Source organism: Gopherus flavomarginatus, chromosome 5, assembly GCF_025201925.1.
Source record: "Gopherus flavomarginatus isolate rGopFla2 chromosome 5, rGopFla2.mat.asm, whole genome shotgun sequence".
In the NCBI taxonomy this organism is placed as follows: domain Eukaryota; kingdom Metazoa; phylum Chordata; order Testudines; family Testudinidae; genus Gopherus; species Gopherus flavomarginatus.
Genome location: NC_066621.1, coordinates 59,457,027 through 59,473,087, shown reverse-complemented (window position 1 = coordinate 59,473,087; position 16,061 = coordinate 59,457,027). Strand labels below are relative to the sequence as shown.

The window sequence follows — 16,061 nt, the reverse complement described above, 5'->3', positions numbered from 1 at the left end:
TACAGCAAAGTACACTAGCCAAGGATGCAGCCCAGTCGCTTGCAGTTTATTAGCATCTGGAGTTAATCATTTAGTCCCCTAGCAGTCTTCATAACAAAATATTTACTGAGCTGTAGTGAATGTCCAGTAATGTAGTTGGCCAAGCTTTTGCTTCCTTTAATTTTGTTCATACAGATAATCATAACTCAGTAATGGAGAGCTTCTACTATGTAAACCTAAAATGCAGCTCTGGCAAGCAAGTTCTCGGAGCCATCAGCAGACCCACGACAACTAAAGAAATGTTTATCACAGTGGACTTTGAGCTTGAAACGAACCAAAAGGAGGTGACAGGTTGGTTGGAGAACAATCCAGAATGCAGTGGAAGGCTTCTTGCAGTTTAATTCTTAATTTATTTCTTTCACTTTCATCTTTATGCAAAAAATAATAGTACAAAAAGTATCTCCTGTTTTGAAGCTTCATTTTACTGATTTGGAAAGTATGATATTTATGCCTAGTCCCTAAGATCATTAAAAATTGTCCGTTTGTTAATTTTCTTCTGGCCTGCTGGTGTTCTCCTTAAAGATTTCACCCATGTCACACAGTTTGCATTCTCAGTTGTTTGCATTGACCAGTGTTTTAAACCAAATATTCTCGCAACTGTCATTTATGCTGAAGTTCTCTGCTCCTAATTTTCATCCTTGTTACCTTGTAGACACATGTGATTTGAGCTGTGCTCGAAAAAGGACTGAGAAGAGACTCCGCAAAACAATTAGAACCTTGCGGAAGGCAATCAACAGGGAGCAATTCCATGTTTGTCTCTCTGGCATGGACCATGAAGTGGCTGAAAAGTCTCCCAAACTCTTGAATCTACAGGAGTTCTGTGGCATGGGACAAATGCGTGTGGATAACAGATGTGGTAAGCATAGTGTGTAACATACCTAACTTTGGGACAAACCCCTTTGCATCTGTTTCAGCATCTTGCTCAGGGCTGGTGAGCACTGAGGAATGGGGAGAGTGTGAGGGAGCTTCACCAGAGTAAAAAAGGAAAACAGAATAAGGAGGTGTAAGATCTTGTGCACAGTGGGAATTTATGTTGGGCTCAGAGCATGTGTGATTGAGGTAACAAAGTAGAGCAAGTACTCTATTCTGCACTCCCTGGTAGATGACATATTGCCTATAAGGAGTTAGGAAATGGGGATAGTATTGATCTTTAATTGTCCTTGTAGTTTACTAAATATGTTTTTTAATTATGATGTTAATGAGTTTTGCTGTGAGTCTCACTTAGTGTCTGAATATGCAAAGATATCATCTTTGTCTAGTCCCCAACCCAAAGCAGATTTTAATGAAATCACATTCTCTTTGCTAGTTGAGGCCTTGTGTGACAAAGACGCTTTACAGCCAAGTTATAAACTCTCAGAAAGCCAGGTTTTTATAGGGGAACACCGAGCAAATCTTAATGATCTTGGCAGTAGCAGGTGCCACCATAATGAGGCCAGTGATGAATGCTTCCAAAAAACAAAGGTTTAGGGACAAGGGTCAGATGTTATCTTAATAGGGGTCTAATGACCATGACGGCTAATTCAAGACGCACAGTGTATGCAATATGTAACTGCTGTTGCAAACCAATAAGCCTTTAAAATGCTCGTCAAACTAAATTTGATTTTTTTGTTAGTGCGTCTTCCAGCAGCAACCCTTTTCTGCTCTGGATGTGCAAACTCTGGAAAACTTGGAAGCATCTCTGAATTTCATGTAAATTAAGAAAATGTAATTAATGGTTAAACACCTTTTTGCAAGGAGGCCAGGTCCAAGGGAGCTGGATGTACACAGCACCCAAACTCCTCAGGAATGTCAGAAATGAGCTGGAAGTTTCATTTCATTCTTAGTAGCTTTGTAGTAAGTCTGGGCAAAGATTTGGGTGCGTCACTGACTGTGAATATTGAAAAGTTTTCCAGTCTTTTTAGTGGAGAAAGGAGGGGAAAGATAATAGTGCTTACCTAATATGGCAATGAGCAAACTAGAAATACCAGAGGGTAGATTGATTGCACACAACAAATCAGAACTCATATGGCTAAACTATGTCCTGATTTTCTTGGCGACCATTTTCTGTCATCCAGACTTGTAATGAGTTAGTTGTAAATAGGAACTGTGACATGCAGAGCCATGTGAGAGGATGTGTGTACTTATTTTCTTGTAATTTGCAGAACCATTCCTTACTCATTAAAACTCAGGAAACTTTCATTGCATTTCTGTGCTAAAATCTGGAGATAAGGAGGCTTCTGCAGAATGGCAAGAAAGATTGTTCTGGCTGTAGCTAGCCTCTGCCACATTAACCAAAACAGAGGATGGCCCTTTGAGCACAAACGTCAAGAGGAGAGACTCAGATAAGCTGTTCAGTGGTTATTGGGAACTGAACTGATGCTCCATTTTCTCCAGTTACATTGCAAACAAAATACTCAGAGATCTTTGGGCTCCACTCTTTCTGTGCCTCTGCCCTGGGAGTCAGATTACTGCATTGTGATCTATTTTCAAATTCATCTATTTTGTCTCTTTAAAACATAGTTTTCTGAATCTTTCATAAGTTTAGCAGTGGATGAGTTTAGTTCATTAGTTCTGTCCTCCATAGTGCTGATCCTCTGCCCATCTGCAGTCAGCCTGCCCTTAGTCTTTGCCTATTATGTCAGAGAGGAACCTAAATGATCAATCTTTGCATTTACTTTATTTTTCGTTTAGAAGCTGGCTTGCAAAATGTTTGCACTGTGGGCCTGATCCTGCCTCACTGAAGTCAATGGAAGCTTCAGTGTGGGCAGGATAGGCCCTGAAGGGACAGGGCTAGCTAGAGTCCTCACTAAGGACTATGGCACCATTTCTCACTGTTTACTGTAAAAATGGCACTGGGACCACTGCTACCTCCCACCACCAGCCAGAAGGAGCAAAGCTAAGGAGCAGCTGAAAAAAACAATAAGAAGGAATTTGCAGGACTGTAGCAAGCAAGAGGGGGTATCAGGAAAAAAAAATAGTTCAGGGGTGTAGGTAGATATGAGATTAAGTTGTTTGTTGTTTGTTTTGGAGTAGTTCCCAAATGTCTCAAGCTACTGTGCTGGGCACCTTAAAGACACATGGAAAAGGAAGCACTTTGAACATGAGGATGACTATGTAGCAAGAGATAGCAAGTCTGTGAATGGATTCAGGGACATAACAGGAGTGGGAGAGAACTTTGGCAACAGGATTTTGAATTGACGGGGGTGCAGGAGCAGGTAGACGCTTGGCATAGATGGGGCTTTGTGGTATTGCTATTGAGTAAAGGGCAGATTGCGGTTCAGAAATTTCAAATATCCTATTGAGAATAGAATAAATGTCTGGAATCTTAGGAGACTGCCTCTGAATGAAATTCACCTCAGTGCACACAGCGTGCTTTATAGATTCACAGGGCTTTGTGCTGGCCCTTAGTTCTGGGATGAATTTATCACCTCTGAGTAGTGTCCAGACCAGGGGTGGGCAAACTTTTTGGCCTGAGGGCCACATTGGGGTTCTGAAATTGTATGGAGGGCTGGGTAGGGAAGGCTGTGCCTCCCCAAACGGCCTGGCCCCCGCCCCCTGACAGGCCCCCCAGGATTCCCATGCCCATCCAACCCGCCCCGTTCCCTATCCCCTGACCTCCCCCCCCGAACCTCCTCCCCATCCAATCGCCCCCTGCTCCCTGTCCCCTGACTGCCCCCCGGGACCATCTGCCCCTTATCCACCCCCCTCACCCCTTTATCATGCTGCTTAGAGCAGCATATCTGGCAGCCGCACTGCTCGGCTGGAGCCAGCCACGCCGCCACGCTGCCTGGCAGGAGTTCGCATCCCTGCTGCCCAGAGTGCTGGCGGCCCAGTGAGCTGAGGCTGCGGGGGTGAGGGGACAGCAGGGCGGGGTCGGGGACTAGCCTCCCCAGCCGGGAGCTCAAGGGCTGGGCAGGATGGTCCCGTCGGCTGGATGTGGCCCACAGGCCGTAGTTTGCCCACCTCTGGTCCAGACTATAAAAGGTGTCTGTTACGTGGAAGGTAAAGGTGCAGCTTGTGCTGTAACAACTACTGTATTGGGTGCTCCAGTTAAAACTCTGGATTCTCTCATGTAGCTTAACCTAGAGTTGGTTTTGCAGTGTAGACAGATTTAACTTTGTTCCCGGACTGTACTGCAGCTTTGTGTTTTGCAGGGCATTTGCATAGTTTGGGAACGAGGCTAAAATATAGTTTGACCCTCTCTCCATTGCAAATGTTTTTACTCCACGAGAGACTGCCATGTTATAATCAGATCCCCAGAGTGATAGCTGCTACAGTGTAGACTGGCCCTTAGCTTCCACTTAGCAGAAAATTCCTGCAATCTGGACATTATTCACATTCCCAATAATTTCCTTTCAGTTTTTTCCCCTTCTGTTATAGCCTCTTTCGACTTACTTTTCTTTCTCCCTCAGTCTCAATTTTTCCTTTTCATTATTTTCCTCTTTTATATGCACTAGTTACTTTAGAATTAGTTTTTATTCCTTTATTCTGATTTACCCCTCCCAATTCAATATTTGTTCTCTTTTTCCATAAATGACTCAATCCCTTCTTCACTCAGTTGCTATTTTATCTCTTTTCCACTCTTATTTTTCTTTTATTCCCCCCTAACGTCTCATCTTCCTCAGGATTTTGTTGTTTTTATTTATTGATTACTTCCTTTTCCACGTTGTCTTGTTATCCTTAATTTTTTATCTCCTTTCTTCAGGTGTTGCCCTTATTTCTGTTTTAAATGTCTCCCCATCATTCTTTCCCTATGCTTTTCTTCCCTCTTCACACTTTTTGCTGGTCTTTGGAGTGGGGGTTAGATGGTGGGTTGGTTTCTTCTCTACATGCTCAGATGATTCCCCCCCACTTCTCTTTGATTGTTAGGCAGAAGTTGAAACCTAGCAATGATTAGGGAGGGATTCTGGGGGGAAATACTTTAGCTTTATTTCAGATGGACCGATCAGTTGAACAAATATTACATACAACAAGATAATAAGAGCAGCAATGAAAAAGACATGGCAGAGATTCTACCTACTCCCACACAATTGAATCCAGTTACGTGGGCCCTGATTCAGCAAAGTACTTAAATATATGCTGATCTTCTACCATGAGCAGTCCCACTGAAGTTAAAGGCTGAATTAGGGCTATAATCTCTACATACCAGTAACAATCTCTTATTTAGTTTGTCTCCTTTTCAGTGATGGTTTTATTAATTAATATATATTGTTGAAGGGGGTTCCAGTGAAAGCTCTCTTGTTATGTTGTCCGGCATTTCGTGTTAGGAATCATTTTTTGAAGAAAAGATTTTTTTTCCTCCCCTTTCCTCTTTTAACCTCCTAAGGTCCAAATTGGAGCACAATATAACATAAAATTCCTAGACTAGGAACATGACAGGCTATAGTAGAAAATGTATTACTAGTGCAGTCCACCTTCCTATAGTGCTGGATGTTTGCATATACATTCCTGGTAGATAGTTGTTGATGATAGAAGCAAGGCCATCACTGGTTCAAGAGCATGGAATCTTCCATCTAAAAGTTGTCAGTTCAAATCCAGTTCAAGTTGACTGAAAGTTGATTTTTCTGTTCAACAGCTGATGGCTGTTTTGAGGTCTAGGTGCAGTTGATTTTCACGGTCCCAGTCTCATAGTTCCATTTGTAGATGTTGTTAAAGTGTGCTCTGTTAAAGAGATATCTAGACAGTTGTTAGAAAGAATTAATATGTAACATTGAGTTAGTAGATTCAATAAAACTTTGCAGCTCTGAGAATGTAGCTCCTAAAACTTACCCCCCAAAAATAATAAAAATAAAAAAAAATCTCCATAATTTCCCCTTTATTAGCAATCTTAGGACTTGAACAGGCATGGAGACTGAACTGCTTTCTTGTTTCTAGAGGTGATCCTCCCCCACATCAGGCTTACGTCTTTATGCTGAAAGGGATGCGAGTTTGATGCTATAACTTCAAGATGGGGTCATTCATGGATACTGGAAATTCCAAATGATCCTTGAGGAGATGGCAATTCGTCCTGGAAGGTTTTTTGATGGTTTTATCTGCATCTCGAATATACGGCAGGGTACCTGGTTACAGCAAAGCTCTCCACTAATGTGGTTACAAACATTGGTTCTGTAGTGCAGACTGGACTGTCACCATGTTTTGCTAAAGTCTTACTCTGACTAAGATCAAATGTCTAAACATTGACAGTTTCTTATCAGTGCCTAATTTACTTGGAATATTTGTATCTGAGAAGAAGGGGAGCAGTGGCTGATAAGACCTAGCAATGGCCCCCTCTCCTGCTGGGACATTTCCCAATAAGTTGACCAGATGTCCTGATTTTATAGGGACAGTCCTGATATTTGAGGCTTTTTCTTGTATAGAAGCCTATTACCCCTCACCCTCTGTCTGAATTTTTCACACTTGCTGTCTGGTCACTCTATTTCCCAATGAGAAAGGGGAAGCAAGCTCTTAACACTTTTTCCATTGCTTTGACAACTGTGCTGCTGATGTACTTTGGCTCCGTCATTTCAGCAGAGCTGCCTCCCTTGTGACCAGTGTACATTCTGTGTTGGATGCTTGGTAGGTGGGGCACCCAGAACAGCCCAAGTGCTGTGAGCAAGGCAAAGGTGACGCAGCAGCTGGCACTGTTCCTTGAATTTCCCATAATATATCAAGAGCATCAGCAAGCTCCTGCTGCAGTGCAGTAACACAATGAAAGAGCATTCCCTCTGGGGGTATGTGTGTGTCGGAATTAACAACAGCCTCTTTAGTGGTCAGTAGGTGTGAATAGCTCTGGTATATGAGGGCCTAATTTGGGGAGGTGCTGAGCACCCCATCTTCCATGAAAGTTCATATTGTTGGTTGCTCAACACCATACAGGTTTGTGCCCTTACAGCAGGTCTAAACTACAGGGTTAAGTCGACCTAAATTATGCAACTCCACTTACATGAATAACGTAGCTGGAGTCACCGTACCTTAGGTTGACTTATTGCGGTGTCTACACCATGCTGGGCCATGGGAGAAACTCTCCTGTCGACTTACCTTATGCTTCTCGTTCCGGTGGAGTACTGGAGTCGATGAGAGAGCAATCGGCAGTCAACCCAAGACCTGCTAAATTGACCCTCATTGGATTGATCACTGCGGCATCAATCCACAGTAAGTGTAGACATGCTCTTAGTTTAGAGAGCAAATCCAAAGCAGTAAGAAATCACCATTGAAAACACAGCGGATTCCCATTGTTTGCGTATTGTATGACACTGGGATTCTAAAAGACAAAGTATGAAAAATATGTTTAAAGGGAAACACAAAGGCCTGCCTGCTTTTTCATTTGTTGCAATTAGTAAATGTATTTTCACATAGCTAAAATCCAACATATTGTAATTTTTTTTCCCAATGAAAATGGGACGGGAAATAAATTCTCAAATGAGAGAGGAAAGTGCAGTACTGCTAACCTGCTTGCTTTCACGATAATAGACATAAATTTCTAAAACATAAAGTCTGTGAACTGTTAAAAATAATAACTTCAAGGACGCTGCTTAGGAATCAGTTTGCATCAGTTATTTGTGATTTTCCTTATAAAGTCAAGGCATGAATCTTAGGAAAATGGTTAGATGATAGATCATGACCTCTTTTATGAAGTTCACCTTAGCCACTGAGATACCATAGTATTTGTCAATAGGGTCAAATGCTCAAAGAGTAAAGTGCTGAAAAGAGGGGAAGAGTCTTTAAATGTCTTTGTAACTAGTAATCCTGGCTCCCAGTGGGAGCTCCTCCTCTTTTTTCCATCAGAAAAGCTTTCACATATTTTTTTTAAACAGCTGCATGAGATACAAGAATGGGATTTTAATGGGCATTGAAGACAAACAAAGACAGCGGGTACAAAAATGAAGTCTACTGGAGGCAATTGGTTCTTTTGTTCATTTGAAGAAAAACAAGCAGGTTGCTGGGGGGAGAGGAGGAAGCAAAGAAAGCCAGTGGAATTCTTGATTTTTCCTTGTTTGCAAATCTTTAAATCTTGTTTCAAACGGGGTGTTTCCCATGTGTCATTTGACACCTTCCATTTTGTGGTTTTATGAGATGAAAATCAAACTTTTTAGCTTTATTTAAACAAACATTGGCACAAAAGAATTTGAGCTTAACATTTTTCTTAGGTTTCCTGCTTAGAGGATTAGCTGTATCATTCTTACCATACACATAGTGCCACTGATTTCTCTGGATGACTTCTGTAGTCAGGTACTACTTTCCATGAGAAAGGAATGAAGAAAGATCTGTGTCCTTTGGATAACAAATCTTTTTGTTTAGCTACATACTCAGTTTGTTGGGCAGCAGATAAGTGAACCACATTTCGCTCATCTGTAAACAGGAGATGGGGATAAGTATGGGCTATGTCCTCTTAATGATCCATAGTGAATATCTATGTGACATTAAATGGTCTGATACATTGCACCATTTATCCACATGGAGTTATCTGGAATAAATACCCTTTGTGTACTCAAGAGGGCTGAGGAACTCTTGCCTTTTAAGCAAGGAGGCATAAATCTTTAGAACCTGTTGGTGCTTCTTTAATTCTAATATTTAGGTTTAATAATTAGCAGCTGTCAGATTAATGAATAGCAAAAGATGCATGAAAATGTAATTTTTTGATCATCACTGTCAGCAGGAGCTGTTTCAGTCTTGCATCGTGTGGCAAGTCTCAGAGGAGACAGTGGATAGAAAAACAGAAATGAATTTTTCTACAGACATTGTGAAAATGCTTTTTAGGACTTGATTTTCCCAGTCTGCGCTTTTTGAGTACATTTCTACCATTATTGAAACTAACTCCAAGAGGTGTTGAGCACTTTCAGTTCCTAGAGAGTAGTGGATCCTCAGCATCAAGTACTTTGTTATCACAGTCTGTGCAAAGGGATTTGTTAGGTAGCCAGTTGTTTCTAATAACATCAGATATGAATAAGTGTGGAATCTTTGTCTCCTGAATAAATGGACTTTGCACAGGGCCCAGTGCAGGAGTTGTGGGAGGCAAGATGTGGGTGGCTGTGTGATTGGGCTTCTTTAATATTACAGTGATGGGTGCCAATGTAAGAACATAACCAGTTAAACAGCCACTACTCATAGACTCCAGGACTGGAAGGGACCTCGAGAGGTCATCGAGTCCAGTCCCCTGTCCTCATGGCAGGACCAAATATTGTCTAGAGCATCCCTAATAGACATTTATCTAACCTACTCTTAAATATCTCCAGAGATGGAGATTCCACAACTTCCCTAGGCAATCTATTCCAGCGTTTAACTACCCTGACAGTTAGGAACTTTTTCCTAATGTCCAACCTAAATCTCCCTTGCTGCAGTTTAAGCCCATTGCTTCTTGTTCTATCATTGGAGGCTAAGGTGAACAAGTTTTCTCCCTCCTCCTGATGACACCCTTTTAGATACCTGAAAACTGCTATCATGTCCCTTCTCAGTCTTCTCTTTTCTAAACTAAACAAACCCAATTCCTTCAGCCTTCCTTCATAGGTCATGTTCTCAAGACCTTTAATCATTCTTGTTGCTCTTCTCTGGACCCTCTCCAGTTTCTCCACATCTTTCTTGAAATGCGGTGCCCAGAACTGGACACAATACTCCAGCTGAGGCCTGACCAGTGCAGACTAAAGCGGAAGAATGACTTCTTGTGTCTTGTTTACAACACACCTGTTAATGCATCCCAGAATCACGTTTGCTTTTTTTTGCAACAGTATCACACTGTTGACTCATATTAAGCTTGTGGTCCACTATGACCCCTAGATCTCTTTCTGCCATACTCCTTCCTAGACAGTCTCTTCCCATTCTGTATGTGTGAAACTGATTGTTCCTTCCTAAGTGAAGCACTTTGCATTGATCTTTACTGAACTTCATCCTGTTTACCTCAGACCATTTCTCCAATTTGTCCAGATCGTTTTGAATTTTGACCCTGTCCTCCAAAGCAGTTGCAATCCCTCCCAGTTTGGTATCGTCCGCAAACTTAATAAGCGTACTTTCTACGCCAACATCTAAATCATTGATGAAGATATTGAACAGAACCGGTCCCAAAACAGACCCCTGCGGAACCCCACTTGTTATACCTTTCCAGCAGGATTGGGAGCCATTAACAACTACTCTCTGAGTACGGTTATCCAGCCAATTATGCACCCACCTTATAGTAGCCCTATCTAAATTGTACTTTCCTAGTTTATCTATAAGAATATCATGCGAGACCGTATCAAATGCCTTACTAAAGTCTAGGTATATCACATCCACCGCTTCTCCCTTATCCACAAGGCTCGTTATGCTATCAAAGAACGCTATCAGATTAGTTTGACACGATTTGTTCTTTACAAATCCATGCTGGCTATTCCCTGTCACCTTACCACCTTCCAAGTGTTTGCAGATGATTTTTTTAATTACCTGCTCCATTATCTTCCCTGGCACAGAAGTTAAACTAACTGGTCTGTAGTTTCCTGGGTTGTTTCTATTTCCCTTTTTATAGATGGGCACTATATTTGCCCCCTTTCAGTCTTCTGGAATCTCCCCCGTCTCCCATGATTTCCCAAAGATAATAGCTAGAGGCTCAGATAGCTCCTCTATTAACTCCTTGAGTATTCTAGGATGCATTTCATCAGGCCCTGGTGACTTGCAGGCATCTACCTTTTCTAAGTGATTTTTTACTTGCTCTTTCTTTATTTTATCTTCTAATCCTACCCTCTTCCCGTAAGCATTCACTATATTAGACGATCCTTCAGACTTCTCAGTGAAGACCGAAACAAAGAAGTCATTAATCATCTCTGCCATTTTCAAGTCTCCCGTTACTGTTTCCCCCTCCTTACTGAGCAGTGGGCCTACCCTGTCCTTGGTCTTCCTCTTGCTTCTAATGTATTGATAAAAAGTCTTCTTGTTTCCCTTTATTCCCATAGCTAGTTTGAGTTCATTTTGTGCCTTTGCCTTTCTAATCTTGCCTCTGCATTCCTGTGTTATTTGCCTATATTCATCCTTTGTAATCTGACCTAGTTTCCATTTTTTATATGACACCTTTTTATTTTCTAGGTCACGCAAGATCTCGTGGTTAAGCCAAGGTGGTCTTTTGCCACATTTTCTATCTTTCCTAACCATCGGAATAGCTTGCTTTTGGGCCCTTAATAGCGTCCCTTTGAAAAACTGCCAACTCTCCTCAGTTGTTTTTCCCCTCAGTCTTGATTCCCATGGGACCTTACCTATCAGCTCTCTGAGCTTACCAAAATCCGCCTTCCTGAAATCCATTGTCTCTATTCTGCTGTACTCCCTTCTACCCTTCCTTAGAATTCCAAACTCTATGATTTCATGATCACTTTCACCCAAGCTTCCTTCTACTTTCAAATTCTCAACAAGTTCCTCCCTATTTGTTAAAATCAAGTCTAGAACAGTTTCCCCCCAATAGCTTTTTCAGCTTTCTGAAATAAAAAGTTGTCTGCAGTGCAGTCCAGGAACTTATTGGATAGTCTATGCCTCGCAGTGTTATTTTCCCAACATATATCTGGATAGTTGAAGTCCCCCATCACCACCAAATCTTGGGCTTTGGATGATTTTGTTAGTTGTTTGAAAAAAGCCTCATCCACCTCTTCCACCTGATTAGGTGGCCTGTAGTAGACTCCCAGCATGACATCACCCGTGTTTTTTACCCCTTTTAGCCTAACCCAGAGACTCTCAACACTTCCGTCTCCTATGTCCATCTCCACCTCAGTCCAAGTGGGTATATTTTTAATATATAAGGCAACACCTCCTCCCTTTTTCCCCTGTCTGTCCTTCCTGAGCAAACTATACCCATCCACACCAACATTCCAGTCGTGTGTATTATCCCACCAAGTTTCAGTAATGCCAACAATGTCATAGTTGTATTTATTTATTAGCACTTCCAGTTCTTCCTGCTTATTACCCATACTTCTTGCATTTGTATATAGGCATCTACAGGTTGTGAGCCCCCCAGAATGAAGTTTATAAGCAGATTTAGGCAGCTTACAGTTGCAGTGGCCATGCCCCAGGCACTCCTAGATGTGTCTACAGTCTGTCTCCATGTGTCACTCAGCTCCCTGGTGGGCAGGGGTTGTGGAATCCCCAAGTACAGCTTCTGTATTTCCTAACCCTCTGCATAGCAGATCTACAATGATATGGCTGAGCATCAGGCCTATGCAGCCCCTCTGTGGCTGGAAGGGTTTCACCCCATGTCATTTGATTGATGAAAATCTTAAAGGATGATGGAGAGTTGAATGATGAGATTTGTGGCTTGTTTTGTGAAATCTTTATCTCCCCTCCAAAAAGGGCTGAACATTTCATGTTTTCTCTTCGTTATATTTAGCAAAACAACTTTCAGAATGATCAAATTATGGATCGGGCAAGGGTTATTCACATAGGTGCAAGCCTGATTTGAGGATGCCATTTTGAAATTAATGCCCCCAACAGGAATGAGTGCTCAGGAAATTACTTCACAGCCTAGATGGTGGGGGGCCAAACTTTGCTCTTGGTTACACTCCTGCAGGGAGAAAACTGCAGGGATGTGACCAAAGCAGATTTTGGCTATTGGTGAGCTACTGCCTGACCTGTTGTTATTTTAGGGGGAAGGAGTGAATGTTGACAATGTTCCCCTTCTCTTTATGACATATACAGTTTAAAAAGCATGTTTGTTAGAGCTGGTCAGGAATTTTCTGTCAAAATGTTTTTTGATGGAATATGTAGTTTCAGCAAAACTGAAGTTTATCCCTGGGAAAAATGCTGACATTTTTTGATTTGCAGTTGGGAAATTCAAAACTAAATATTTTGTTTTGGGTTGGGTTGACCTGAAATGAAAGAATTTGATTTATTGAACTGAATCAAAACATTTCATTTTGGGTCAGTTTGACATTAATCTGAGTCTCGAATGCTTCTGCAGTTCCAGTTTGGGTGCCTTGTGCCCCCATTTTTTCTGTGAGGCAGACCCCCTGCCTGGACTACATCTCTTCTGACTCACCACAGTCTCCCATCTGGTTGAGTCAACACGGTACCTCATGGAAGTTATGTGATGATGCTGCATCCTGGGAGATGTAGTCTGGCAACCCTAGCCCATAGAAGACAATAGCGACCTCATGAGGCACTCGACTTACAACTCCCATAAAGCACAGTAGCATTTGGGGGTGGGGGACACATATTAACATAGAACTGAGTTGAAATTAAACTTTCTGATTCAGTTCAACAAACAGATATAAAATATTTAAATTTATACTTTCTCCATTGTCAGCCCTTTGAAGCCTCTCCCCTGGTTTTAAACTGGCTCATGACCTTCTTCCTGATCCAGCACTGTTTCTGACAGTGGTATCCTTTGGGAGTTTTTTTGCCAGCTTTGTAAGAGGAGACTTAATGCACTTTGAGGGCCAGATATGCCCTTTCACTAATTGTTGTCACAGATAGCTACCCTCACTAGCTTTAGTATGCCAGCTGAGGTGAGATCTCAGGGTGTGTCACAGTGGTGCACACACAGCTGCCTGGAGCCACCAATGAGAACTGAGTCAGTTGCTAGGACCAACTGTGTGCAAACCACCCCCTATGGGTGTGGCTGTCGGCTGTGCAGAGGTACTTCCTTTTGAACTCACCCTGTGCACCCCAGCGGGCATTGTCAGACATGGCATATTGGACTAGATGGACCATAAATCTGCCCCAATAGGGCAATTTCTATATTTCAATGTCCCATATCTGTTCTGAAAATCAAAAGAGTCTATACAGTCTGATGGAGTCTCTGTCGCTATGCACTATACTAGAGCAATTGGTTTTCTCTTCACAGGAAACATTTCACTCTATGCAAAATTCTAGAACATTCTCTCCCCATGCATTTTCATGGTTCTGTTCTAGTGGATTTGCCTTAGAGGTAGAAGGCATCAATCTGCAATCGATCATTCAGCAGCCTGGTACCTGACAATTTAACTTACTGGCTTTGAAGAAATAAATTGAATTTTGGTGATCAGATGTTTTTTCCTGTCGTTAGCTAGCTGCAGTGTTGGAACATACTATGATGGGGCACAGGAACTCTGTGTTTTATGCCCTAATGGAACATACCAAGACGAGGAAGGACAAATAACTTGTGAACCTTGCCCAAGTCCTCAGAACCCAGGAAACCAAAAATTTGCTGGAGCTCGCGATATATCTGAATGTGGAGGTAAGGCTGTTGCACGCTACAGAGCTAGCAAAGGCACAGAAATGATGCTGCCACTCCTTATTTCACTCACCTTGAAAGAACCATGTGTGCTATGTAAGATCACCCAACACTCAAAGACCCCTGCAGTACAGAACAACGAGGTAAGTTAAAAATGGAGTGGCAGCTGTGACTCTTCCCTGCTTTTTGTATGTGATTCTGAAATATTGAATTCAATTCAGTTTCCTCCAGAGTGGGTTTTACAGCACATAACTACAAACAAAAGTGATTTGTCAAGACAAGTAATGTGCAAATGGCAAAGCTGCTGAGAAAAAGAGATCCAGTGGAGTAGATTTCATTCAGATATCCTGTGTGATCACATACATTGTGGAGTCTTAGGCAGCAGCAGCTCCAAGCACCAGCGCTCCAAGCACGTGCCTGGGGCTGCAAGCCATGGGGGGCGTCCTGCTAGTCCCTGTGAGGGCGGCAGTCAGGCTGCCTTCGGCAGCATGCCTGTGGGAGGTCTGCCAGTCCTGTGGATTTGGCAGCAATTCGGCAGTGGGTATGCTGAAGCTGCGGGACCGGCAGACCTCCCGCAGGCAAGCTGCTGACTCCGTGGGACTGGGGACTTCCTGCAGGCAAGCAGCCGAAGGCTGCCTGACTGCTGTGCTTGTGGCGTCAAAAAAGCTAGAGCTGCCCCTGGTCTCAGGGCATAGCTTCTGCCCTTGGATGGATGCACAAGGCTTTGACTGAGCTCCCTGTGCGTATCTAAAGACTGTATTGGGCCATTACTTTGTTCCAGGGCTGCCCAGAGGAAGGGGCAAATGGGGCAATTTGCCCAGACCCCAGGCCCTGCAGGGGCCCCATGAGCCACTCCAGGTTTTTGGTGGCACTTTGGTGGCAGCTCTTCACTCACTCCGAGTCTTCGGCAGCAGGTCCTTCATTGCAGCGGAAGACTCGGAGCGAGTGAAGGACCCACCACTGAAGTCCTGCTGAAGATTTGGAGCGCCGCCCGGTGAGTACAAGCGCCTCTAGCGGCAGGGGGAAAAAAAGTGGCGATCGGCAGCACTTAGGCTGCTCTACTGCTGCCGCTTCATTCTTCAGCAGCAATTTGGCGGCGGGTCCTTCCCTCCGAGAGGGACCTGCTACTGAATTGCCGCCGAAGGCCCAGCCCTGCTCTAGGCCCCCTGAATCCTCTGGGTGGCCCTGCTTTGTTTAGGGGGTGTATAATGTGAAGCTAGAGATCTAAGAAAAGTCTGGAAATAAAAAGTCACACCTGATTTAAAAAATGAAATCTAAACCAGTAAAATAACTTCAGCAAAAAAAAAAAATAAATAAATAAAGGAGAAGCACTTAGGAGGAAAGATGTACTCACAGTTAGGTCACAAAACTGAGTTACAGGAGATCAGGGTTCTGTTCCAGATGTCTCTGCCACAGACTTCCTGTGTGATCTTGGCAAGTGACTTAGCCTGACTTTCAAAAGTGGTCATTGATTCTGGGTTCCTAAATTGGCTAGCTGCTTTTCAAAATGAACCTTACTATCCTTAACCTCTTCTGTAGATCATTTTTCTTGTCACTAAAATGAAAGTAGTCTGTGTTTTTTTTTAATCTCTTAGGGATGTTCTGAGGTTTAGTTCATTAATATTTGTGGGGCTCACAGACACTACAGAGATGTGTGCTACAGAAATACCTATAAAATAAAGAGAGACTTGAAAAGAGCCAGGAGCAAATGAATGGGTATCCACAAAATGCAGAAGGTTGGATAAAAGTGTTTTGTGTTGGAGAAATTAGAGTCAAGAATTAGGATGATATTTTTCACCATTCAATTTCAGTATAATGAGCCAGATAACATCACTTTACCTTCTGCCTATAATATGCTAAGGAGAAGCTCATTATTAAACTGAATTTGTTAGCCATAAACAAAATTTTT

General features: G+C 42.7%; 1 protein-coding gene across 1 annotated transcript in view; it reads left to right on the top strand.

Annotated features, from left to right (window-relative positions):
- SCUBE2 (signal peptide, CUB domain and EGF like domain containing 2) overlaps window positions 1-16,061 on the top strand; it is a 70,853-nt gene that overhangs the window by 41,090 nt on the left and 13,702 nt on the right. The window contains exons 15-17 of the mRNA XM_050955058.1: window positions 175-330; window positions 692-895; window positions 13,985-14,155. Coding sequence (XP_050811015.1) covers window positions 175-330; window positions 692-895; window positions 13,985-14,155 — 531 coding nt within the window. The remainder of the gene's footprint in view (window positions 1-174; window positions 331-691; window positions 896-13,984; window positions 14,156-16,061) is intronic.